The sequence below is a fragment of the Acomys russatus genome, chromosome 9, assembly GCF_903995435.1.
Source record: "Acomys russatus chromosome 9, mAcoRus1.1, whole genome shotgun sequence".
Lineage (NCBI taxonomy): Eukaryota > Metazoa > Chordata > Mammalia > Rodentia > Muridae > Acomys > Acomys russatus.
In genome coordinates this window covers 33,764,197-33,790,334 of record NC_067145.1, presented here as the reverse complement: position 1 = coordinate 33,790,334, position 26,138 = coordinate 33,764,197, and the positions used below count along the sequence as shown (strand labels likewise).

The 26,138-nt window shown below is 46.1% G+C and overlaps 1 protein-coding gene across 2 annotated transcripts in view; it reads left to right on the top strand.

Moving 5' to 3' along the window:
- Nucleotides 1-957: 957 nt before the first annotated feature.
- Habp4 (hyaluronan binding protein 4) overlaps nucleotides 958-26,138 on the top strand; it is a 28,981-nt gene continuing 3,800 nt past the window's right edge. The window contains exons 1-6 of one of the 2 annotated variants that reach the window (XM_051151105.1): nucleotides 958-1,388; nucleotides 9,483-9,645; nucleotides 13,937-14,098; nucleotides 14,740-14,808; nucleotides 16,376-16,459; nucleotides 23,811-23,982. In XM_051151105.1, coding sequence (XP_051007062.1) covers nucleotides 1,043-1,388; nucleotides 9,483-9,645; nucleotides 13,937-14,098; nucleotides 14,740-14,808; nucleotides 16,376-16,459; nucleotides 23,811-23,982 — 996 coding nt within the window. In that variant the 5' untranslated portion in view covers nucleotides 958-1,042. Of the gene's footprint in view, nucleotides 1,428-9,482; nucleotides 9,646-13,936; nucleotides 14,099-14,739; nucleotides 14,809-16,375; nucleotides 16,460-23,810; nucleotides 23,983-26,138 lie in introns of both variants that reach the window. The other variant, XM_051151104.1, reaches the window with a different exon arrangement.

Here is a 26,138-nt window from a genome sequence, read left to right as displayed (position 1 = left end):
TCTCTAGCCATCTGACATTTGCTGAGAACCTATCCGCTGCCTGAATGACAAGCCCAGGAATTACAATTTGAGACAAAAAACCACTTTTTATTTCTTTGCACAAATAAGCAGAATAACAGTAAAACTCAGACTTTTTAACGCCTGTATTTAACTATTCCTTTTACATATGATATAAAGTGAAAACTACTTGGAAGACAAGCAGGGAACCAGCAGCAGGGCTGGAGTTATGAAGAGGAGCAATGAGAAAGGGGAATAATACAGGGAAAAGTGTAATGATCTATATATGACATATATAATACCATAAGAACCATTACTTTGTATGCTTACAAAATTAATTTTCAGGACAGAGAGATGGCACTTGTCAGCAAGTCTGACATCTAGTTAGAAGCGTGATCCCCAGAAACCAGGCCTCAATGTCTCAAAAGAAAAACAACTATTATCGAAACTTCACCCTGTCCACGCTCGCACTCATCACCTCATCAACCTTGGATCTAAGGGTTGTTTCTTTGAGCTTGAATGGGCTGCTTTGGTCTCCTGCCCCTATCACCCCTCTCGTAGCTCAAGTCACTCTAAACTTCTTCATTGGGTCAGCTCCCTGCCAGGGAGGGTAGCGGAGAACGCTTCCTCTCCTCAAGGCACTTTCTCTCCCTTCCTCTACAGCTCTGAAGGGCTAGTGACTAGATGACCTCGCCGAAGACTCCCACAGGCTCAAAAGGACTAGAAAACCCTAACAGCTTTCCCTGCGGTTCCTCGTGGTAGCTCCGCCCCCGCCCCGCCTCACCACGCCCACAGGCCGGGGGGAGGGGTAAAGTGGGGCATGGCGTCACAGACGCCGGCCACCCATTGGGTGTTCGTGCGCCCCGGGACCGGAGGGCGTGTCCGCCAGCGCTGATTGGCTGGGGCGCGCCGGCGGGAGGAGCCGACCGCGGGGCCCGGAGTGCGGCGGCGGCGGGCGGCAGCGGGCGGCAGCATGGGTCCTCGCCCCCGGCTTCGCTGAGTCTCTCTGGCCTGGGCTGCCCGCGGCGCCCGCAGCGGCGGCGTCATGAAGGGGGCCATTGGGAGCCCGGTAGCCGCCGCGGGCGCCGCGATGCAGGAGACGTTCGGCTGCGTCGTGGCCAACCGCTTCCATCAGCTGCTGGATGACGAGTCGGACCCGTTCGACATCCTCCGAGAGGCCGAGCACCGGCGCCAGCAGCAGCTGCAGCGCAAGCGGCGCGACGAGGCAACGGCGGCCAGCGGGGCCGGGCACCGTGGCGGCAGGAGCCCGGCGGTGGCCTCAGGACACAGGCCCGGCGCGGCCGGCCGCAGGGAGTCGCAGAAGGAGCGCAAGAACCTCGCGGTGTCCGGCGCACAGCTGCCGGACAGCCCCGGGGGCCCGCAGCCGCCAGGTACGCCGTGGGCACCGAGGCCACCCCTCTTGCCGCTAGGTACGGGGACCAGTCCCGCGTGGGCGAATCAGAACAGGGTGTCCTGATGGGCGCAGGGCCCGGGGTCACTCTTTCGGGGCCACTCTTGCAGGATCATGACCCTCCTGGGTGGTCACTTTCCCGGGTTACCCTGTCTCAGTGGGGAGGGTCTCAGGGTCTCACGCCCTGTGGGCTCATCCCAGTTAGTGGAGAATGGGCAAGACCTGTGAATTTTGATGGGCAGAGGCCACTTGGTCACTCCCCCGAGGTTCCTATCCACGAGGAGGGGTCGGGAGTCACTCTGGGTAGCGGGGGCGGGGGGGGGGGGGTCTGTCCTATCCAATTGGACCCGTTCCGGGTCGGGAGTAGAGTGGGCTGAGCTGGAGGTTCCTGATGGACAAGAAGGCCCCGGGGGTGACTCTTTCGGAGTCACCCACCTGGCAGTCCTGGTTCGGTGGAGCGCCAGATCTGCAGCTGGCTGCATCCTTCACCCTCCCGTCCGGCCTCTGCGGGATTCACTGTTGAATCCTTCAGGGATCCCAGATTCTGGGCCTCGAGATTCAGGGAGGCCTGGGCACCCTCGGGTGTGGGAGCCCCAGGACGACAGACCAGAGCCCAGGGTGAGTGGGGTGGGCTTCGGGTCCCGGCTCTTCTGCGCCTTAGCCCTTTTCCTCATCTCCCAATCAATCAATCATAGCCTCCAGCTGTTAGCTGGCATCCATTGCAGGCGGAGCATACTGTGTAGGTGGGGAGTGTAACTTGTGATTGATTCAATACTGTTTTGTTTGGTTTTTTTGAGGCAGGGTCTCTCTGTCAATACTGCGTTTTTGTAGAAGCGGTTTTAACCTTTGCAAGCGGAATGCTCAAAGTTACCCTTCCTGGTTAGAAGAGGGGTCAGCCCTCCGCTGGTTGTGCTGTCTGCGTAGGAGGCTGCTGCTGTCACCTGAGCTGCGTCAAGGCGTTTGCAGCCACGCTCTCACCACTTGAGCGCCTCATTTTTCTCATAATAAGGTTATGACCCTAAGGTTGGCAAGAATTAGAGTGTGGTTTGACCATGGGGTAGGCAGGTGTGTTCGTGTGGGCATCATTGCCTCGTTATTGCTTGAGAAAAATTGTCTTTCCACTTCTGGCTTTACGTTTGAGACTTTGCCTGATACAGCTAGGTAATGCTTACCCTTATCTGTAAAGTTTATTTGAGAGTCAGAAACCATTCATGAAGATGGATACATCAGTGAAATTAGGGCTCCTTTAAAGATGGAAGTGCACCACACCGTACATTTTGTATTGTGTTTCTCTTAGTTGTATTTAGAAAAATGGGAGGAAAAGAATTAGGAAAGGCTGTTTTCTTTTTATATTTACTTTTTAAATTTCCTTTTTTTATCAAGTTAAAATACACTAGCCTTTGGGGGGGGTACCAGTTACTGCTGTTAAAATGTTGGTTTTTTAAAAAATTTTTTTACTTTGTTTTGTTTGCTCTGTGTGTGTGTGTGTGTGTGTGTGTGTGTGTGTGTGTGTGTGTGTTTTGAGACAGGATTTTTCTGTGTCACAGTCCTGGTTGTCTTGGAACTCTATTTGTAGACCAATCGAGCCTCAGACTCAGAGATCTGCCTAGCTCTGTCTCCCGAGCGCTGTGAGATTAAATGTTAATGTTGAATTTTTAGCCTTTTGTTTTTTGGTTTTTTATGTGCGCTGATGTTTTGCACCCTCTGTGTGAGGGTGTCAGATCTTGGAGTTACAGACAGTTGTGAGCTGCCATGTAAATGCTGGGAGCTGAACTCGGGTCCTCTAGAAGAACAGTCAGTGCTCTGAAGCACTGAGCCATCTCTCCAGCCCCTGAATTTTTAGCCTTTTGAAAATTAAAATGATATTTGTTTTGGCAAACCCAGAGTTTCATTCATGTTGAGCAAATGATCTATTACTGAGCTTGAACCCTCAGCTCTTGTTACAGAAATTTTAAACAATCCCAAAAATGTATGAAGTTAGCAGAAGGATCCCTTATTTTTCTTATGAATAACAGCGTGCATTTATATACATATATTTATATAATAAAAGCACAGTGTGGGGATGGAGAGATAGATCACTCAGAAAATGTCTTGAAAACATGAAGATGTGAGTCCCATCCCTGACTGAATCCATGATCCCCAACTCCAAGAGAGACCTGGTCTTAGAAAATGAGGTGAACACCCAGGACGCACATGCACACTTGCACACACATACAGGCATGTGCACAGGTACAGGGTTTCATAACTTTCCCACCTGATTCAGTAAGCTAGTATACTTAGCATGTTATTTCTTTTTCAGTTCACAGTCTTGGCTTTCTGGCCTTTGAGACCTAGTTGATGTTAGAATGGAAATTTTGTAATGAGAATTCCTTTTTTCTTTTAAAGATTTATTTAATGTATATAAGTGCTTTATACCTGTAGGCCAGAAGAGGGCACCAGATCTTATTATAGATGGTTATGAGCCACCATGTGGTTGCTGGGACTTGAACTTAGGTCCTCTGGAAGAGCAGGCGGTGCTCTTAACCTCTGAGCCATCGCTCCAGCCTGAGAATTCCTTTTTTTTTGTTTTGTTTTTGTTTGTTTGTTTTTTGTTTTTTGTTTTTTAAAGACAGGTTTCTCTTTGTCACCCTGGTTGTCCTGGACTTGCTCTGTAGACCAGGCTGTCTGCGAACTCACAGTGATCCACCTGCCTCTGCCTCCCGAGTGCTGAGATCACAGGCTCGTGCCACCATGCCCAGCTAAGAATTCCTTTTTCAAGTGTGCATGGTTTCTACATCTGTTCTAAATATATCTGATGGGCTACAGAGAGTGACTCTATACATCATGTTAGCACTAATTAACATGAAAGAGCATACTTTCCTGCACTCATAAATTAAACTTTGAATGTCCTGAGTGAATGAACAGTGTAGACAAATACCACGCACATTTTCTGTGTAACAGAATCAGTTACTAATCTCAAAATGATGTGGAAGTCATTTTCCCCATGGAAATATATATTTTTAGAGTCCTTGTCTGTCTAATGATAATCCGTGGATGAGCCTTGCCCAAGAATAAATTCACTCTTGAATCACCAGTTTCATTTTTATTTTCCTGAACTTTCAGGGTTATGGTCCATAAACCAACATTCAGCTTTGTTTTATAGGAAATCTTACTGTAATTTTTACTGTATCCCATTTACTCTCTGGGCTTTAGTTTAGAGAACTGATCAGATCTTTATTGGAAAGGGCTGGAAGGGCAGCGCCTGCATTGCCTGCTCCAAGCTGCTGAGCCAGCACAGAGCAGCAAGCTATGTCCAGCTGCATCTTGATCTCCTCGAACAAAGTTATGGGAAAAGAAAAATCTGTCCCTGATTTCTTTGTTTTGGGGGTTTTAGAAAAATGTAATGTGGGCTGGAGAGATGGCTCAGCAGTTAAGAGCACTGACTGTTCTTCCAGAGAGCCAGGGTTCAATTCCCAGCACCCACATGGCAGCTCATAACTGTCTGACTCCAAGAGCTGACACAGTCACATAGACATATATGCAGGTTAAACACCAATGCACATCAATAAAAGTAAATAAATTAAAAAAGAAAATGTAATGTTGTACTCATAATTATTTAAATATAATAAGCTTATAAATCTGAAAAAAATTATCAGTTTCAGTTTATACAGAGGAACCCTGGCTGGCAGAGAGTTTACTTGTTATAATAGAAATAAGAGGAAGCAGAAAGAAGTGAGAGCAAGCACCTAAGCAGTTCTGTAGCTGAATGGAGATACATAGTTTTTAAAAATCTGTGAGTTACAATGAGTTACATAATTGCAAGTAGGAAATCAGAAGCTGATTAAAATATTTTTTTTCATGTGTTAACATGTTTGCTTGCATGAGAGTATGTGGGCAATGTACATGAATGCAATGCCCAGAGAGGCCAGAAGAGGGCAACAGATCCCCAGACCAGAAGTTACAGATGGTTGTGAGCTGCCACATGGTTGCTGGTAATCCAACTCAGGTCCTCAGCGGAGCATCAACTGTGCTTAAGTACTGAACTGTTTCTCCAGCCCCAGTAGTTCTTTTTATATTGAGGAAAAGTAGGAACGAGGATGTCATGAATAGACCTTTTTAAATTTTCAGCTTGTTGGGGGCTGGAGAGAGAGCTCAGTGGTTAAGAGCTCCCCCTGCTCTTCCAGAGGTCCTGAGTTCCATTCCCAGCAACCACATGGTAGCTCACAACCATCTATAATGTGATCTGATACCCTCTTCTGCAGATAAAGCACTCATATGCAATAAATAAAATAAATAAAATCTAAAAAAAAAATTTTTTTTTTAGCTTGTTAGCCAGGAGTGGTGGTACACACCTTTAATACTAGCACTTGGGAGGCAGAGGCAGGCAGATCTCTGTGAGTTTAAAGACTGCCTGGTTTACAAAGTGAGTTTCAGGACAACTAGGGTACATAATGAGACCCTGTCTCTAAAAACCAACCCCCCCAAAAAAAATAGTAAAAGGAAAAAGTAAATTTCAGCTTGTTGATTTTCTTTTTCTTTTTTTTTTTAAAGATTTATTTATTTATTTATTATTGTGTATACAGTGTTCTGCCTCCATGTACACCTGCACACCAGAAGAAGGCATCAGATCACATTATAGATGGTTGTGAGCCACCATGTGGTTGCTGGGAATTGAACTCGGGACCTTTGGAAGAACAGGCAGCGCTCCTAACCTCTGAGCCATCTCTCCAGCCCCAGCTTGTTGATTTTCATAATGATAACTTATCTCTTATATTTCAAACACTTCTTCCAACTTCTTAGGTTACATTTTTTGAGAATTCCATATATGAGTTACCATATTTACATAATTTCCCTTTTCCCTTCCTCCCAACTCTTCCTGTGCCCCTACCCCCTCTAAGATTCATGACCTCTTCTGTATTACTGGCACACACACACACACACACACACACACACACACACACACACTCTCTCTCTCTCTCTCTCTCTCTCTCCTAAATTCATTTATGGTTACTCAAATGTACAAGTATTTAGGGCTGGCCACTTAGGATTGAGTAATCTATCAAGGGGGCTTGTCCGTGGAGAAGACGGATTTCTTCTCTCTCAGAGGCCTACAGTTCATTTAGGGGTGGGGCTTTCCGAGATGTCCCTGTTCACACTGGCGTGCCAGCTGCTGTCATGCAGCTCTGGTGTAGATCTCATGGGTACAACATTCCTGTTTGTTCTGGAAGACGCTGTTTTGCAGCAGACACCCTGGTTCTCTGGCTTACAACCTTTCCACCTCTTCTGTAATGCTCCCTTAGCCTTAGATATAGGGGGTCACCGCTTCCAGTTTTGAGTGTGCATATGTGTGCGTGCGTGTGCATGTGCACACACAGGTGTGCATGTAGAATCGAGAAGGCAATGTTAGGCATCTTCTGTCACTTTTCACCTTATTTTCCTAAGACAGAATCTTTAACAATTTATAAATATTTTTATTTTATGTGCATTGGTGTTTTGCTTATATATATGTCTATGTGAGCATGTCAGATCCCCTGGAACTGGAGTTACAGTCGTGAGCTGCCATTTGGGTGCTGGGAATTGAACCCAGAAAGAGCAGCCAGTGCTCCTAACTGCTGAGCCATCTTCTTTTTTTTTTTTGGTTTTTCGAGACAGGGTTTCTCTGTGTAGCCTTGGCCATCCTGGACTTACTTTGTAGACCAGGCTGGCCTCGAACTCACAGAAATCCGCCTGCCTCTGCCTCCCGAGTGCTGGGATTAAAGGCGTGCGCCACAACGCCCAGCTGCTGAGCCATCTTTACAGACCCAGAACTCAACATGTATTGGCCAAGCATTCTCTCCCTCCCCCGTGTTGGTGTCACGGGCATGCTTCACCACCCTTGCCTTTTCTGTATGTCCTGGGGCTCTGAACTTGGGTCAGCACCCTTGCACGGCAAACACTTTGCCCACTGAGCCATCTCTCGCACCCAATCTTGATTTCTCAGTAATGCAAATTTTTTACAATAAAAGGTCTATTTATCATATTTTTCCATGTTCTGAGCATACCACAAATTTAGGTTGTGAACTCACTGAGTGATGTATATCCTATTTACATATTTCTAGTCATGGGACATTGAAAACATTAGGCTTCTTGGCATGATGGTGTACATCTGTGAACCCATCACACACACACACACACACACACACACACAAGGCAGGTAGATTTCTTGTGAGTTTGAGGCCAGCCTGGTCTACATAGGGAGTTCCAGGCCAGCAAGGGTCTCTCAAAGACAGAGACTGAGCTTAGGTTTGTGGTATAGTTCATCACACTCAAAAAATACTTTTTTTTTTTTTTTTTTTTAAGTTTTTTTTCCAGACAGAGGTTTCTATGTGTTATTTTGGCTGTCCTGGACTCACTTTGTTGACCAGGCTAACCTTGAACTCACATCGACCCGCCCGCCTCTGCCTTCCAAGTGCTAGGATTAAAGGCGTACACCACCACAGCCACATCAAAAACTATGTGAAAAGCTGTACAGTCTTTTTTTTTTTTAAATAATTTTTAAGTTATTTATTATGTTTACATTATTCTGCCTGCATGTACATCTGCACGCCAGAAGGGGGCATCAGATCTCATTCTAGATGGTTGTGAGCCACCGTGTTGTTGCTGGGAATTGAACTCAGGACCTTTGAAAGAGCAGCCAGTGCTCTTAACCTCTGAACCATCTTTCCAACCACAAAAGGCTGTACAGTCTTATGTTAGTGATATCACAGATTTTTGCTTCAAAATAAGAACTGATAATTTTTGCAAGTGTTAGACTTTAATGGGTAGGAAATACTGTGAAAAACATATACACCTGTATTTCCTAAAATGTGTGTATATATGCCTATACATACAAATACACATATATGTATGTTGCCTATGAGAGGAATTTAACAGCTAAAATGTGCCTACTTGAAGAAATTAAACCTTTTATAGCTATGCAATCAGTGTGAAGAATACTTTATGCTAAGAAAAGCAAAAGGCATTAGGATAGGAGTTAGTTACACATAGTGTCCCAGGGACCATAAGAAGCAGTGAAGCTCTGCACAGCCTATTATGATGTTAGCGCAGACCTCATGAGTCACAAAGGTAAGCATAAAAAGTAGAGACCAGGGCCAGGCAGTTGGGGGGGAGGGGGACATGGGACGGACGGGGACGACACAAGCAGGTAGAGCTCTGAGTCTGAGGCCAGCCTGGTCTACATAAACAGTTCCTGAACAGCCAGGGCTACACAGAGAAAGACAAGGGCTACCCTGTCTTGGAAAAAAGAGAAAGAAAGAAAAGAAAAAGTAGAGAACAGAAAAAAAAATGGTGGGGGTGGGGGAGAAAGCAGTAGCCTCTGCCCCAGCTGGGCTCTGGGTCCTCAGTGAACAAAAGACGCCCTGTGTGAGTACTGGCTGCCTCTTAAAAGGGTCAGGGAACATGTGTGGAGTGAGTGGTGCCACACACACAAACCTTATTTAAAAAAGCAGGAAGATCTAAATTACCATACACACCTCTGTGTAAAAAGCAAACCCCTTTATGTCAGATGACAGACCCTAGGTGCCCTTGGTTTGTTTGCACCTGGGATTCTTTTTTATTCTGGTTTTTCACGACAAGGTTTCTCTGTGTAGTCTTGACTGTCCTAGAACTCACGCAGAGATCCACCTGCCTCTACCTCCTGAATGCTGGGATGAAAAGCCTGGGCCACCATGCTTGACTGCAACTGGGATTCTAAAAGTGTAGTCTGCTGTGCCGGTATTAGCCGTCCAGTAAAAAGATACCTAGGAACAGCCCCATGGGCACTGAAGACAAACATAAAGCCGGCCAGGCACGGTGGCACCCCTGAGACAACATCAGGTGAAGGCTGGCCTAGGCTCCGTCATCACACTCTGTAAATGTGGAGCCCGTATGGCTTGACCCTGTTATTTCTAGGGCTTGACGGTGACGTGGGTTGATAATTAGCAGACAAGGCATCAGTAGGCAGTAACTGTTTCTCTCTGAAACTCCCACTTTCCAGTGACTTTGGTTTCTAGTAGAAAACCCGCGTCTACCCGAACGGTGATGCTGCGTTCCAGCTTTGTTTTGGTTCTCCTGGCAGGCCAGAAGCGGATTCCTAGAAGAGGGGAGCAGCAGGGATGGAGTGACAACCGGGGGACAGACGTGGTGCTTGATAGAGCAGAGCGAAGGTCCTACAGAGAATACCGGCCCTATGACACTGAGAGGCAGGCCGACTTGACAGCGGAGAAGTTTCCAGGTGAAAAGTATGTACCTTAGCCTTCCGTGAGGGTGGCCGGGGGCCCCAAGGGTTCCTGGTAAGTACTAGGCTTTGTGACATTTCTGTGGTGGCAGTCCTACAGATAATTTGTCAGGTTAAGTTACAGGCCATGTTACCTTCTGTAGACCCAGAAGGATCTGACTTATTTTTAGCTCAGAAAATGATTATACAATTAAAGATTAGCCGTGGGCTTGGGGTACAGCTCTGTGGCTGAGCACCTACTTGCCCTGCACAAAGTCAGAAGAACAGAAAGCGTGTTCAGGGTATGTGTGAGAAGCCTTCTTTGTTTTTATTTTATGTATGTGGGTATTTTGCCTGCTTGTGTGTATGTGTGCCACATGTGTGCTTGGTGCCCAAGGAGGCCTTAAGAGGGTGTCAGATCCCCTGAAACTAGAGTTACAGGTGGTTGGGAGCCACCATGTGGGTGCTAGAAATCAAACCCAGGTCATCTGGAAGAGCAGCCAGCGCTCTTAACCACTGAGCCATCTCTCCAGGCCCTGAAAAACCCTCATTTAAAAACACACTCACCAACACTTGGGAGGCAGAGGCAGGCAGATTGCTTTGAGTTCGAGGCCAGCCTGGTCTACAAAGTGAGTCCAGGACAGCCAAGGCTACACAGAGAAACCCTGTCTCAAATAAATAAATAAATAAATAAATAAATAAATAAAATAGAATAGAATAAAAATGCACTCACATTTAAAAACATGCTCATGGGGCTAGAGAGATGGCTCAGAGGTTAAGAGCACTGGCTGCTTTTCCAGAGGTCCTGAGTTCAATTCCCAGCAACCATATGGTGGCTCACAAACCATCTATAATGAGATCTGGTGCCCTTTTCTTGTGTACATAATAAATAAATAAATCTAAAAACAAAAAACAAAACAAAATCACTCACATACAAGTATGTTGAACAGATTAAAAATTGATTTTAAGTTAGATTAGGAAACTAACTTTAGCCTTAGGGATATAATTATGATGAGATTTAGCAGTGGCGCATGAATCTGTGGACACACAATAAACAAACAAACAAACAAATGTAAGAAAACAAAATAAAAAACACACCCAACCCATCTTGCTGTCTGAGATGATACTTTTCAGCTTTTGGCCCATTTCCCATCTGTTCATCTACTGAGGTGGCAAGTGGTGTCTTAGTTATTTTTCTATTGCTGTGAAGAGATAACATGACCAAGGCAACTTAAAAAAAAGAAAGGCATTTAATTTGGGCCCTAAAGTTTCAGAGTGTGAGTTGATAACCGTCCTGCTGGGGAGTGTGGTGGCAGCAGGCAGGTAGGCGTGGTGCTGGGGCACTAGCTGAGAGCTCACACCTGACCATAACCACAAGGCTGAGCCTGATCTAAGTGAAACACTGTCGGATAGTGAGGGCTTTCAAAACCTCGAAGCCCACCCCCATGACACACCTCCTTCAACAAGGCCACATCTTCTTTTCCTTTTTAAAGATTTATTTATTTATTATTATATATACAGTATTCTGCTGCATATACACCTGTATGCCAGAAGAGGGCATCAGATAACATTACAGATGGTTGTGAACCACCATGTGGTTGCTGGGACTTGAACTCAGGACCTTTGGAAGAGCAGGTGGCACTCTTAACCACTGAGCCATCTCTCCAGCCCAAGACCCCATCTTCTAATCCTTCGCACAGGAACAGTTCCACCAACTAAGGGCCAGGCATTCAAACATGACGCCATGGGCCATTCTCATCCCAGCTACACAGATGGCAGTGCATACATGCTGACCGCTCCATACTTTCTCATTTCTTCTTGACACACATGAGGGTTTCCCATGTGATCAGCAGTGTTTGCTCAGTGTTTTTGGTGTGTGTTAATGCACGTGATGGAAGACCTGTACCCGATGGCTATATAGTGACCCATTATTTGGGTGTGCTGTATATTACTACTCGTTTATGCTACAGGACCTGTGCTTGGTCAGCACTAGGCTTCATAAGGGATATCTGGGAGCAAAAGCAGCTTCCGGTTTGTGTAAGGGGTTTCCTTAGTGGAGTCCCGGTATTAGAGTGCCAGTTTGGATTGTAAAACTGTGACGCTTGGGCAGGTGACCATTTCTGCCACTGGCTTCTGTGCAAAGTTAGATGGGTACAGATGGTATAAAAACATACAAAATTGGGGCTAGTGGGATTATAGACCCACGGTGACAAACCACTGATGTAGCAATCTACCAGTTTGGTTTGCCACTAATCTGTTACAGCATCTCCCACATTTTCTGCAAACTGGGATGTAATCTAGATTTTTTTTTTCCTTATTTGAATTAAAGTACACTTACTTTAAATTGATTGTGTCTGTGTGTGTGTGTGGTTTTTCAAGACAAGATTTATCTGTGTAGACTGTCCTGGACTCACTCTGTAGACCAGGGTAGCCTCGAACTCACATAGATCCAGCTGCCTCTGCCACCTCCCCACGTGCTGGGATTATAGACATGTGCCACCACATCCCACTTTTTTTGTCTTTAAACAATTGTTGTTGTTGTTTTGAGACACATTTCTCTGTGTAGCCTTGTCTGTCCTGGACTCACTTTGTAGACCAGGCTGGTCTCAAACTCACAGAGATCCATCTGCCTCTGCCTCTCTGAGTGCTGGGATTACAGGTGTGCACCACTGCCCCAGCTGATCTTTGTTATTTTTTAAAAGATGTATTTACTATTTATACAGTATTCTGCCCACATATGTGTATGCCTGCCACAAGAAAGCACCAACTCTCATTACAGATAGTCGTGAGCCACCATGTAGTTGCTGGGAATTGAACTCAGAACCTTTAAAAGAACAGTCAGTGTTCTTAACCTCTGAGCCATCTCTCCAGCCCATCTTTGCTATCTTAAAAGTGTAAATCCAGCCCTTTCAACAGAGACCAAGAGTTGGAGTGACTCTGGTCTCAGCTAGTTGACAAGGATGTTGACTGTGTCCAGGCAGAACATGTGTTTTTCCTCAGAAGCGACATTCCGAGTGTGAGGGGTTGACTGAGCCAGGATCAGATACAGAGAACAGTCATGCCATGTTGGCATGCATCTGGGATGCAGATATTCCTTTCAGCAAAGCACTAGCTTTCCCTTAGGCCTCTATGAACTTAACTGAACTCTCTGCACATAGACTTATTAAGAAATCGGTGTGGCCAGACACAGTGGCACACACTTGTAATCCCAGCACTCAGGTGGCAGAGGCAGGTGGTCTCTGTGAGTTCAAGGCCAGCCTGGTCTACAAAGTGAATCCAGGACAGCCAGGGCTACACAGAGAAACTGTCTTGGAAAACAAAAACAAAAAACAAGAAGAAACTAGTGTGCCAGGCTGGGGAGATTGCTTTTAAGAGAACTTGCTGTTCTTCCAGAGACCTGAGTTTGGTTTCCAGCACACTTCTCAAGCAGCTTACAACTGCCTGTCACCCCAGCTCTGGGGAATCTAACACCCTGTCCTGGACTCCAAAGGCATACACAGGCATGTTTACATACAGATAGACTCATCCAGGCATACATACAAGTAAAAATAAAATAAATCTTAAAAAACACCGAAGTCTTCACTGTCTTTGGGCATCTGTATGAAGTCACGGGACACAAGAAGGTCCAGTGTGTTAGTCATTTCAGCTCTAAACACCACCTTGTGGCTGTGTGTTTACAAGAGAGATTTGCAAAAACAAGATTTTTTATTTTTCAGTTTTTTGGTTTTTCGAAACAGGGCTTCTCTGTGTAGCCTTGGCTGTCCTGGACTCACTTTGTAGACCAGGCTGGCCTCCAACTCACAGAGATCCTCCTGCCTCTGCCGCCCGAGTGCTGGGATTAAAGGCGTGCGCCACCACGCCCGGCTGTGAGAAATAAGATTTAAAGCAAAAGATATTCCAAATGTAATGGTTAGACAGGAAAGAACCTTCATATTTAACTAACACAGTCTTTGTATATGAATGAGGAAATTGGATCTACAGAGAGCGAGCCGTGCCCCACCTGGTGAGAACCAGTCCCTGGCTCCCTGCCTGGCAGCTGTGTGGCCTCTGGCAAAGCCCCTTCTGTGCTGCTTCAAGTCCCAGCTCTTTGGTGGCAGTTCTGCTGTGAGAATTAAAGTGCTGTGTGTGCCGTGCTCGGAGCATGCCAGGGACCATGTAGTCAGTGGTGACCTGTTAGTTTAGTCAAGCCAACATGCTTTCTAATAAACCACAACTGTGACTGCCTTCTAGTTTGTTTTTTGTTTTTGTATGTTTTCAAAAGGGCTTCAGACCTTTTAAGTCTGTTTCTCCCTTTTCATTTTACCATCTCTTCCTAGACCAGTTGACAGGTTTGATCAAGACAGACCACTGAGAGGACGTGGAGGCCCCAGAGGAGGCCTGAGGAGCAGAGGCCGAGGTGGTCCCGGGAATAGAACTTTTGACTCCTTTGACCAAAGAGGAAGACGAGATTTTGAAAGATACGGTAGCAATGATAAAGTGTAAGCTCCTTTGTGCTGATTCCACTCTGGATTTTGTGTCTCTTGATGACTAGCTTTATATGAGTGTGCTGTCTGTCAGTCCTGTGGGGCAGGACATCGCTTGTTTGTTTATTTAATCTTCATTTTTTATGTGCATTGGTGTTTTGCCTGCATGTATGTCTGTGTGAAGGTGTCAGATTTTGGAGTTACTGACAATTGTAAGCTACCATGTGGGATTTGAACCTGGGTCCTCTGGAAGAGCAGTCAGTGCTCTTAACTGCTGAGCCATCTCTCCAGCTCCAGGATTTTTTTTTTTTTTAAAGATTTGCTTTAAAAAACAAAGATTTACTTTTTAAAAAAATTATGTGTATCTGTGTGTGATGTGTGCAGGTGGGTGAGTGGGTGCATGGGTGATTGCAATCTGTAACATACATGAGTGCAGTGCCTGCAGAAGCCAGAGATGATGCCAGATCCCTTGGTGCTAGACAGTTGTATGCTGTCTGATGTGAGTACTGGAAATTAAACTCAGGTCCTCTGTAAGAGCAGTGTGCACCAATCCTTCTCTGCAGACCTCGCTCGGGGCAGGGTTTTCTGACTAGGAGACTGACTGATGAGAAGCAGCCTGCACCTCAAGTTAATATGAATATTCTTTGTTTCTCCAGAGCAAACAGACTGGAGGACAGCCTAGGTGGCTGTGGTGTTCGCCTGTGGGGATCAAGTAAAGACACTAGGTAAGATGCAAGGATGTTTCCTCGGAGCCTGCAGTGGGCTGGAGTCGCCTATTCTTTAAAAATGATGTTCTCTAGGTTGCGTTTGCCAAGTAGAAGTTGATATGGGCTGTGGTTTAGTGAGGTTGTGTGTGTGTGTGTGTGTGAGAGAGAGAGAGAGAGAGACAGAGACAGAGACACAAAGAGATAGGGAGAGAGGGAGGGAGAAAAGGGGGGAGGGGGACGGGAAGGAGGGAGGAGAGCATGTGTGTATGTCCCTGGGATTGACTGTACCAGGGGAAAACTTTTTAAAGCATAGTTGTTATGTTGCATTTAGACTCAAAACTGCTTTTAAAAGTTTGTTTACATTTTATCTGAGACAGAGTGCAATGGTGTAGCCCTACCTGGCCTGGAAATCATTATATATACTGGTCTAGCATTCATGGAAATCCTCCTGCCTCTGCCTCCCAATCAAAAAGCATATGCCACCATACTTGGCCCCCTAAAGGTCTATTATTTTAATCTTAATTTTTTCTGAGTAATACTTGATAGGTGACCATGTATTTGTTCATACATTTTAAGCATATGGTATGGCACATTTGCACATCTCTTAATTTATTTATTTTTTTATATTTGAGACAGGGTCTCACTATTTGGCCCATCCTGTTATTGAACTAATTAATCCCTCTGCCTCAGCTTCCCATGTGCTTGGGTTATAGACATATGCATCACACCAACCTGCATTTTATTTTTCTGTATGTTACCACAATTCTCATAGATGTGTATTTGATAAAATCCTCAGGTCAGCACGTGTACTTGCCTAGTGTGCACAAAGCTCTGGGTCCGAGCCCCGGCACTGCGTAAATTGGGAGAGGTGGGGAATGCCTGCAACCCAGTTTCTGAACAAGATTATCCTCAGCAACATAGCAGAAAAGCCTGGTAAACATGAAGCCTTGGCTCAAACTGAGCACTTGCTGCTCTTGTAAAGAATCTGAGTTTCAGGAATTTTAAATCTCTCTTCTGGCTTCAGTGGGCACTGCACCCAGGTGGTGCACATACAGACACACACACACACACACACACACACACACACACACACACACCTTAAAAAAAGTTAAAAGATGGAATTCTTGCCAGGCATGGTAGCACACACCTTTGACCTCCAGCACTTGGAGGGAGGAAGCACTGCAGAGGCAGGTGGATCTCTGTGAGTTTGAGGCCAGTCTGGTCTACACAGTGACTTCTAAGCCAGCCAGGGCTACACATTGAGACCTTTCCTCAAAAGTAAAATATATAAAAAGTTTCTTAAAGAGCTGGAATTCTCCAGTATAATAATTTGGATCTTTTTTTATGATCATTTTAGTCTCTGTTCTTAATTTTAGGACATTCATGGACATTTATATTTATTTCTGACAGTTTTGAAATAACATAATTTTAAGCAGCCCTGACTACTTGCTGCCTCCCACTGTGATGTGGGAGCCCTCGCTTCAAGATGCCCTAAGAAGCTGGGCCTGAGATGTGTTCCCTTAGCTAGACAAGGGCGTCGGTGCCTGTGATGGATTGTGTGATGAATGTTGTTGCTGCTTTTCAGTGACACGGAGCCACCTGCGTCCACGGAAGAGACCTCAATGATGGAGGAGTGCCAGGGCGTCCTGGATGAGGAGTCTCCAGCCAAGTAGGGGCCGCTTCTCATGCCTATGGGTTGTCTTGTGTAAAGATTCTTACACACACACACACACACACAGAGAGAGAAAGAGAGAGAGAGAGAGAGAGAGAGAGAGAGAGAGAGTGTGTGTGTTTCTCAGTCTAACAGAGCCCTGGCTGTCCTGGACTTTGTAGACCAGGCTGGCTTCAGACTTACAGAAAACCACCTACCTCTGCCTCCCAAATGCTGGGATTAAAGGTATGTGCCATCATGCCGGGCTTGTACCAAATTCTTAATGATCTATCCTCTCTCTTTTAAGATTGGACATTATGTTTATGTTTACGAGCATGAAGTCGTGTGTGTGTGTGTGTGTGTGTGTGTGTGTGTGTAAATATGTGAGTGCTTTTGTGAGAGTGGATGCCAGAGCAGGTACCTTGTATCTCCTCTATGGTTCTGTACCTTGCTGCCTTGAGACAGGGCCCCTCACAGAGTGAAAGGATCTCAGCTAACGTGTGAGCTCTTAGGCTCCTCTGTCCACTCCCCAGTGCTGGAATTCATAGGTGTACCCAGCCAAGCCTGGCTTTTTATGTGAGTGTCGGGCATTCCACTCTGTTCCTTATGCTTCCAGTGCAAGTACTCTCAAAAACGACAGTCTTTCTATGTAACCCTGGCTGTCCTGTAACTCTCAATATGTAGATCAGGCTGTCCTTGAACTCACAGAGCTCCACTTTCCTCTGCCTCACTAGTGCTAGGATGAAAGGCGTGTACCACCATACCCAGCTGGAGCAAGCATTCTTCGTTTTGTTTTGTTTCTTTATTTATCATTTTATGTGCATTGATGTTTTATCTGCGTGTGTCTCTGTATGAGGGTGTCTAATCCCCTGGAACTGGAATTACAGACAGTTGAGCTGCCATGTGGGTACTGGGCATTGAACTTGGGTCCTCTGAAAGAGCAGCCAGTGTTCTCAACCACTGAGTCATCTCTCCAGCCCTGGAGCAAGCATTCTTAATTCACTAAGCCATCTCCCTAGCCCAGTGTTTTAAAAGCTGAATCCTTTCTTTTTTAAAAAAGATTTATATATTATGTACGCAATGTTGTGTCTGCATGTACATCTGCAGGCCAGAAGAGGGCATCAGGTCACATTACAGATGGTTGTGAGCCACTGTGTGGTTGCTGGGACTTGAACTCAGGACCTCTGGAGGAGCAGCCAGTGCTCTCTACGCTGAGCCACCTCTGCAGCCCAAGCTGAGTCCTTTCTAACATCGCACTGAGCTGGCCTTGTTTATATGCCAGTGGATAACAACCAAACTAATTAAGTAATCTGATAGGGTGGTTTTGCTTGTTTTTTGTTGTTTTTTTGTTTGTTTTGTTTTGGTTTTGTTCTTTGTTTTTAATAAGAGTATATTAAAAGAAAGTATTGTGTCCTCTGCCCCTCAGCTCTTATGTTTAGCTCTTCTCCCCTTTATTCGCTTGTCTTCCATTTTTTCATGAAGACTGAGTTTCTGGTCCATATCTAGCACATTTAATCTGTTGGTTTTTTGTTTTGTTTTGTTTTTAAGACTTATTTTTTATGTATACAGTGCTCTGTCTGCATGTATACCTGCACACCAGAAGAGGACACCAGATCTCATTATAGATGGCTATGAGCCACCGTGTGGTTGCTGGGAATTAAACTCAGGACCCTTGGAAGAGCAGCCAGTGCTCTTAACCTCTGAGCCATCTCTCCAGCATCTAGCACATTTAAGCTCTAAGCCAAACCTCCTTTCCCTAGGAATGGGCCAGAGTCCCTCACAAAATGGAAGCTTACTATCTTAGCTAAGTGCACAGGCCAGTGAACTCCTAGGATCCTCCTGGCTTTGTCTCTTTTGCGGGGTGGGGGGAGGGGGCAGGGTTGGGTTTCTTTTTTTCTCTTTTTTTTCTTTTTTTGGTTTTTCAAGACAGGGTTTCTCTGTGTAGCCTTGGCTGTCCTGGACTTGCTTTGTAGGCCAGGCTGGCCTCGAACCCACAAAGATCCACCTGCCTCTGCCTTCCAAGTGCTGGGATTAAAGGTGTGCACCACCACCGCCCAGCCTGGCTTGGTCTCTTAAGTCAAAACCACCTCCTGGATAATTTCATTCAGCCTTCTCCCCATCCACAGCCCAGCAAGTCACAGGCAGGGTGCTTGGAACTTTTGTACGGGTTGTTGGCTTTGTTTTTGTTTTTATTATTACTACATGTATACATGCATTATGAGGCCTCGGTCTGTGCATCTGTGTCCTGCATCCCTACGCCAGCATCCCCAGTGCTTCTCATGCTCAGCTTCAGCTTTATGTGGGTGCCAGGAATCAGCCGACCTCAGGTCACTGGGCTTGTGTTACAAGCACCTTCACATCACTGCCACACCTTGGAGAAATTCAGAGTCCCCAGCTGGGAGGCCGATGGCCTTCTCACTTTCCAGGACATAACTTACCTGCGTCAGCTGACTCTGAGCCTCCTTGCCCTGGGCAGACACAGTGCCATCTCTTCTCACCCCTCTTCCATCTTTGGGTCCATTCCCCCAAACCCTCAAACTGTTAGTTTGTTCATTTCTTCTTTCTCAACTCTGGTCTCTGGGCGTTTTAAGTGTGCAGTCTCATACTGAAGTCTCCCCTCAACCCTGTGCTCTCTCACTTTTCCCTTAACTGCAGGCCTGCTTCCTGTTACCGCTACCCTCTGATGCTTCCCCCGCGCCAGGCTGATGGGCACTTCAGGCTGGATCTGTGTTGGTTTCAGCTTAGCTCTTTGGCTCACTGCGCTCCGGTTTCCCTCTGCCTTGCACATCTCCTTTGCAACTTTCCTCCCCCAATCCCCGCAGACAGAGTTTCTCTATGTAACAAGCCCTGGCTATCCTGGGCTCACTCTTTGTAGACCAGGCTGGCCTCGAATTCACAGCGATCTGCCTGCCTTTGCCTCCCGAGTGCTGAGACTGCAGGCGTGCACCACCACGCCCAGTTCCTTTGCACCTCAAGGCCTCTTCTCTTTCTCAATCTTCATGTGATCTTATGTGCCCTGCTGCTTAAATTGTCATGCACGTGTTGACGCCAGAATACAGATCACAGATCGTTGCTTTTGTCCTAGGTCTGTGTATCTGTGTCTTGCATACCTATGCCAGCTTCCCCAGTGCTTCTCAATGCTCAGCATACTTGCTTTCCCACAAACCTCTGACCTCAGCAGGTGTCTTTATGTCCTGGGACGGCATTATCACCTATCAGCTCTCGTGAGCAGAAACTTACAAGTCTCCCTGGGAAGTCCTGTTTTCAGTCCTACCCTACCCCCAAATCCAGGCCTTCACTCTGCCCCTGTTCACCATCTCTGTCACCAGCATAGCCTAAACTTGTAACATCTGGTTGTCACTGCAGCTCCTGATGCAGATGAGATGCATTCTCATCTGCACAGAGTGGCTCTTAACACTGGCATTCTGAGTGTCCCATTCTCCAGCCCATTAAGATCCCCCAGTGGCTTCCTGTCTCTGCCCTGCTCTTATCCTGCTGTGCACAGTCCTGGATGTCCTGGCCCCTGTAGGACCCTCAAGTTTGACCACTCTTGCGCCGTCCCGGCATTCATTGTGCGGCCCTGACTTCATTTACCCTCCCCCCACTGGCAGTCACAGACCGCTTCCATGTTTGCTGAATTCTCGGTTCCTTACCCTGCGGCTGGTTCTCTCACTCACTTGTCACCAGAGTGGGCTGAGCCCGTGTGATGCAGTTATTTAATCTGCCCCTATTTGGGAAATGGGGGTAACCAGCTGCCTGCACCCTGGAGGTTTGAGGACAGTGCTTTGTACATATCGCAAGTGAGAGAGAGAGGGAGGGGCACCTAGAGTGGGGCCCAGAGCTTGGCTGCTACATAAGTATCTGCCAGTGCCATCTCTGCTTCTTACAGGAGTGGCAGTGACTGGCAGTTGTGACAGCTATGAATTTACTGCTCAAAACAACTAAGAATGTTTTAAAAATAGGATTCATAGTCAATGTGCCTATTTACGGAGTGTGTTAACTAAAGAAACAGACGCATTGATTTCTATGAGCTGGGAAGTGAGTTACGTGGGAATCTTCAGGGAGTGCTCTTGTTTCTGCGGCCCTGCCAGACTTTAAAATCAGAGATTTCTCTCATAGCAGCTGTGTCATCTTGATGGTTTGAACATTCTATCCTTAGCTCCAGCACGGTGTTTCCAAGACACTGACAGGCTGAGGCGCTCAGTGAACTGGGCTCGGATATTGTCGTTACTTTCATTAGCTTGTCGATGAGAAATTACTTAACTCTAATTCTTCTTTTCTTCTGGACATGGGGATGTTATCTACCTCATAGGATTATTGTGGGCTTCAGTTAGCTTTCATACGGACCACCGTAGACTTTAGTACGTGCTGCGTCCCTTCCCCCTCTTCTCTTCATTAAGACCTACACAGGGGCTAGGAAGATAGCTCAGTGGTGGAGCGCTTGCCCAGCACATGTCAGGCCCTGAGCTCCCAGCACCAGACAGGGAGAAAGTCAAGTCAGCATCTCAGATGTACAGATCGCTCTTTGTTTCAGTTTAAACTCCGATCTCACTGATTCTCACCTTGAGCTCCTGTGGACTCATTTAGAAGCACTTTAAAATGCAGATCCTGGACCCTGGCCTGCTGAATCAAAGTCTGCACAAAGCACCGGGAGCCTACAATTTAGCGTGCGCTCTGGGTAATTGGTGAGCCTTTGCAAGCCGTTGCCTCATTTGGTCCTTATGAAAACGTCTGTTAGAGGCGGCTTCTCGCCTGCAGACACTCACAGAAGACCTAGATGCCTCTGTTCGTTGCCTTCCTGTAGTCCCTTTGTGTACTCTAGTTACATCGCAGTATATGTAGTTTTGTGTGTTGCCCCCACTAGACTGTGAGCTCCTTGAGAGCCAGGATTTGTCTGTATCCTCAGCGCCAGGGCCATGACCTGAACCACAGAAGAAACTCCACTGTCAAACAAACAAATGATACAGATGTTAACCAAGGAAAGAAACTAGCATTCTTTGGGGAGCTGGGAGGTCTGCCGGGTCTGCTCTGGCTGGCTGAACTGACGTCGCAGCTTTCCCTTTTCCGTTCACCTCTCAGGCTTAAAACTTCTGGGTGGAAGAGTTCAAAGTCCTGTTTGCCAGCGGTGGAGTGAACAGCCTAAAATACACTTATCCTTCCACGGTAGCCAGTTGTGGTGTGGGGCACTCTTCCTCCCCTTCTCCACGGCAGCAGCTGAAGCCTTCCTCAGCAGTGGTCTGCTGTCTGAGGGACTCTGCTAGACTGACGTGCTTGGTGTTTGAGTTGACTCTTCCAAAGAGTTCATGTATGGAACCTTACACAGGAAAGAGAAGACATTGATTTATTTCACTTGTCATCATGTTTCCAAATTCCTGTCACCTATGTTGATACGTTATACTTTTTGAAAATCTCATATTTGGTTATTTGTCAGTTGATAGTCACACTGGCCGTTTTTGGTTTGCGGCTGCTCTGTGTGTGTGCCACTGTAAACACTCACGTGTGTGCTTTGAGATGGATGCATGCTCTCATTCCTCATGTGTGAAATTACTGGATCATATATGAACTCTGTCAGAAAAACAATGTTTTTTGAGACAGGCTCTCTCTATGTAGGCTATCTCAGAACTTGCCATATAGTCCCAACTGTCCTGGAACCTGGTATGTAGACCGGGCTGGCCTCAAACTCACAGAGACCCACCTGCCTCTGCCTCCTGAGTGCTGGGATTAAAGGCATGAGCAGCACACTTGACTCTGTAAAGTTTTGAAGATCCTTAAGGCTGGAGAGATGACTCAGAGGTTAAGAGCACTGCCTGTTCTCCAAAAGGTCCTGAGTTCAATTCCCAGCAGCCACATGGTGGCTCATAACCATCTATAATGAGATCTTGTGCCTTCCTTTGGCCTGCAGGCAGAATACTGTATAAGTAATAAATAAATAAATCTTAACTATTTTTGAAGATCCCCTAGACTGTTTTCTGAATTGACACACAACATTCCTCTAGCAGTATACCTTGGTTCCAGTTTTTTACGTCCTTGTCAGCACTTGTTAAATGCATTTAAAGATATGTTTTTCCCTTTAACTCTTAAAAAATTCTTTTTTGTATGTATGAGTGCTTTACCTCCATGTATGTATGTGTACCACATAAGTACCTGGTGCCTGTGGGGTCACTAGATTCGTTTGAGCCAAAGCTACAGCTGGTTGTAAGCAGCTTGTGGCCTTAACCGATGAACCATCTCTCCAGCCCATAAATGCACTTTTGATACTGTCTGTCCTATTGAGTGTGGAATGTTGTAACTCCTTGTGGTTTAAGCCATATTTCTCTGATGACTAACAACAGTGGACATTTGAAAAGTTTGTAACTTAACGTGAATATTTTGACTGCATTTATGTGCATGCAGTACCCACAGATGCCAGAAGAGGGCCCAAGATCCCGTGGAACTGGAGGTGTAGGTGCCCCGGGGATTGAGACTCAGGTCCTGTGCTCACTTCTCTGAGCCATCCACCCTACCTGCTGGTGGGGAACAGAACACTTGCTCCACCTGTAGCACTCCAAAAACAGTCTACAATCAAAACCTCACTCAAAGCCATGAGTCACAGAAAAGAGCAAACCATGAAACAGTCTTCAACAGGTTCTCATGAAATTATCAGACAAGTGTGAAAATATGAGGTCCACAAGAAAGCCATACTTAGAATGTAACCAAAAACAGTTTTGGCATGATGAGGAAGAGGGTTTGAGCATAGGCCTGGAGAAAGTTTGAAATAATAAGTCCTTGGAGAAAGTTTGAAATAATAACTCCTGTGCTTTTAGAACCAATCGAAGGGATTGGAGAGGTGGCTCAGCACTGGCTGCTCTTTTAAAGGTCCTGAATTCAATTCCCAGCAACCACATGGTGGCTCATAACTATCTATAGTGAGATATGGTGCCCTCTTCTGGCGTACAAGCACACATGCAGGCAGAGCACTGTATTCATAATAAATCTTTAGAACCAACTGAAGAGGATATTCATAAAATTATGCATTTGTGACCCATAGTTTTAAGACTTCTGTCCATGGTTTCCTATTACTTTGTGTCCATAGTATCTCTTATCTTCTTCCACAATTGTCCTATTGTCCATCTGCCTTTATGAAAATGACATGGGTGATGACATTATTTTCACAGACTGCCATGGAGCACAGAATATGTCTTCAGTTTGCAGTGAGGGCAGAGAATAGTGAAGCTAACTCACAAGATGTAATTCCAAGGGCTTGGGGTTACTTTTAACCTTATTTACATTTCTGATGCAGTGCTACAAAGTATAACTTTTTTTTTCTAAAGTAGGCATTTGGTCCCATTAGCCAAAAAATTTTCTTTCTTATGATTATGTATCTTTATAGAGTTCCTGAGTCGGAGGTAGAAGAGGAAAATCAAGTCCAAGAGATGACCTTAGATGAGTGGAAAAACCTTCAAGAGCAAACCAGACCAAAGCCTGAGTTCAATATCCGGAAGCCAGAGTCCACCGTTCCTTCCAAGGCAGTGGTGATTCACAAGGCCAGATACAGAGACGATGTAAGCCTCCTGCCTCAGGGCAGTCTGTACTGTGTACCTCATCAGGCATGTGGGTGTGAAAACAGGGCCTTGCCATTTGGCATTCTTGTCCATCATCCCTCACCCCACCTCAAGCATTTATTTTGTGTGGGGTGTGCATGCAGAGGTTGGAGGACAATTTGTGGTTCTTAGGGATAAAACTGAAGTTGTCAGGTGTGGTACCCACTGAGCCATCCTGCTGGCCGGCCACTTGGCATTCTTGTTCTGCTTAAGCATCATCAAGGATGATGGAAAGGAGTGGAACTTGGTGTATGGACACTAGATTACTGCACATGGTCTGCGAACCTTGCAAGTTTGGTCTCTTAGTGAGAAAGGCACAGAGGAGACGCTCCGTTCATTACTTACTCTGAATTTGGTAGAATGTAGTCCTCACAGGTTCTTTTGTTTTAGACAAAGTGTTTAGTATGTTGTCTGGTCTGGTGTCCAACTCAAACTCACCATCCTCCTGCTTCAGGGTCCTGAGGGCCAGGATTAGAGGTGTGCACCACCACCAAGTCTGTTTTTCAGCTGCAGCAGTGGCTAGGAGCTTACGTTCTGTGATCCCTTCATACAGTCCCTCTGCAGGGAAGCTCCTGCGTTGCTGATAGCATGGTCAGGCACCACACTACAACCAGCTGTTCTAAGGACAGTATCCCTGGCTTCGCTCTTCATGGCTTCTCTATAGCTCTATCCGTGTGTGTGTGTGTGTGTGTGTGTGTGTGTGTGTGTACTTATAGTTGCTCATGTACCTCTCTATCCCAGTGTATGTGTGTGCACATGCTCATAGTTGCTCATGTGCCTCTATCCCTGTGTGTGCACACACTCATAGGCACACTCGTGTGCCTATCACTCTCCACTTAATTTTCTGAGACAAGCAGTGAACCTAGGACTCAGCACACCCACTGGAAAGCTCCCTGAATCCTGCCTCTGCCTCCCTGGTCTCACGGTCCTGGATGCGGACTGCCACAGTCAGCTTTGTACGTGAGTTGTTAGGGATCCAAACTCAAGTCCTCACACTTGTACAATCCCCGTATCAATGTCTTTTAGTTCCTTAGACTAGCGCCAGGCTATCAGTAATAACAAGGCCAATCAGTTACCTTCTCTTCTTGGTTCTGCACCTAAGGGAACACTGAAGCTCCCAGGCCTAGAATTTGGACATCCTGTTGTCCAGCCCCATCAGGAAACAGTACAGATGGTTGTCATGAGCAAAACTATCTTCCCTGATGGATCTTACTCCTAGAGGTCCAGTCACAAGTTTAGAATAGTACGTAGTTTTGTCTGTGTTTGTTAGATTTCTAATGCTGTTACAAAGTGCCTGAGATCACTTATAGTGAGAAAGGCTTTGGTTCAATATTAAGTTGTGTGGCCCTGTGGCTTTGGACCTATCATATCAGAATGCAAACAGATGGCAGAAAACCATATTTGCTTGCTGGACTGTGGTCAAAAGACAGGCAGGAGCCAAAGCCCTGGTATCCCAATCCAGGACACAACCTAATGACCCACTTCCTCTTCCCACACCCACCGCCTAGGAGTCTACCACCTGCCAAGACCTGCACAGGCCTTTATTGATGGGTCCTTGGAGATCGTGGCATAGCTGCCTTCACGTGCACATTTGTCAGCTCTGTTCCTTGACTGCTTTATTTGGAAGGCTGCTGATGGCACAGTGTGCCGACTCTCCTCCTCCTATGTGGTCAGTTCACACTCTCAGACACTTTACTAACTCACTTTGGGATGTTCTGCCAGAGACGGTTTTTATAGACATGGAGGCCAGAGCTAGCTAAGTAGGCAGCGTATCTTTTTGTTGTTATGAACATTAGAAACGAAGCTTCCTGTGAAACCACTGTGCTGCCAGCGGGAGCCAGGTAAAAATAGACACATCAGATTCCTTTCCCTGCCCCAGAGCTCATTTGGAATATTTGAGTCACTGAGCCTGATTAGTTTGTAATCTTGTGGCATTGCAGACCGAGTTTCTCTGTGTGTTGTTGGCGGTCCTGGAACTCGCCATGTAGACTAGACTGTCCTCAAATGTAGAGATCTACCTGCCTCTGCCTCTCAAGTGCTAGAATTAAAGGCATGTTCCATAACTGCCTGGCCATGAGCCAAATCTTAGGGCTGCTAATTTACTTTGGTTTTGGTGC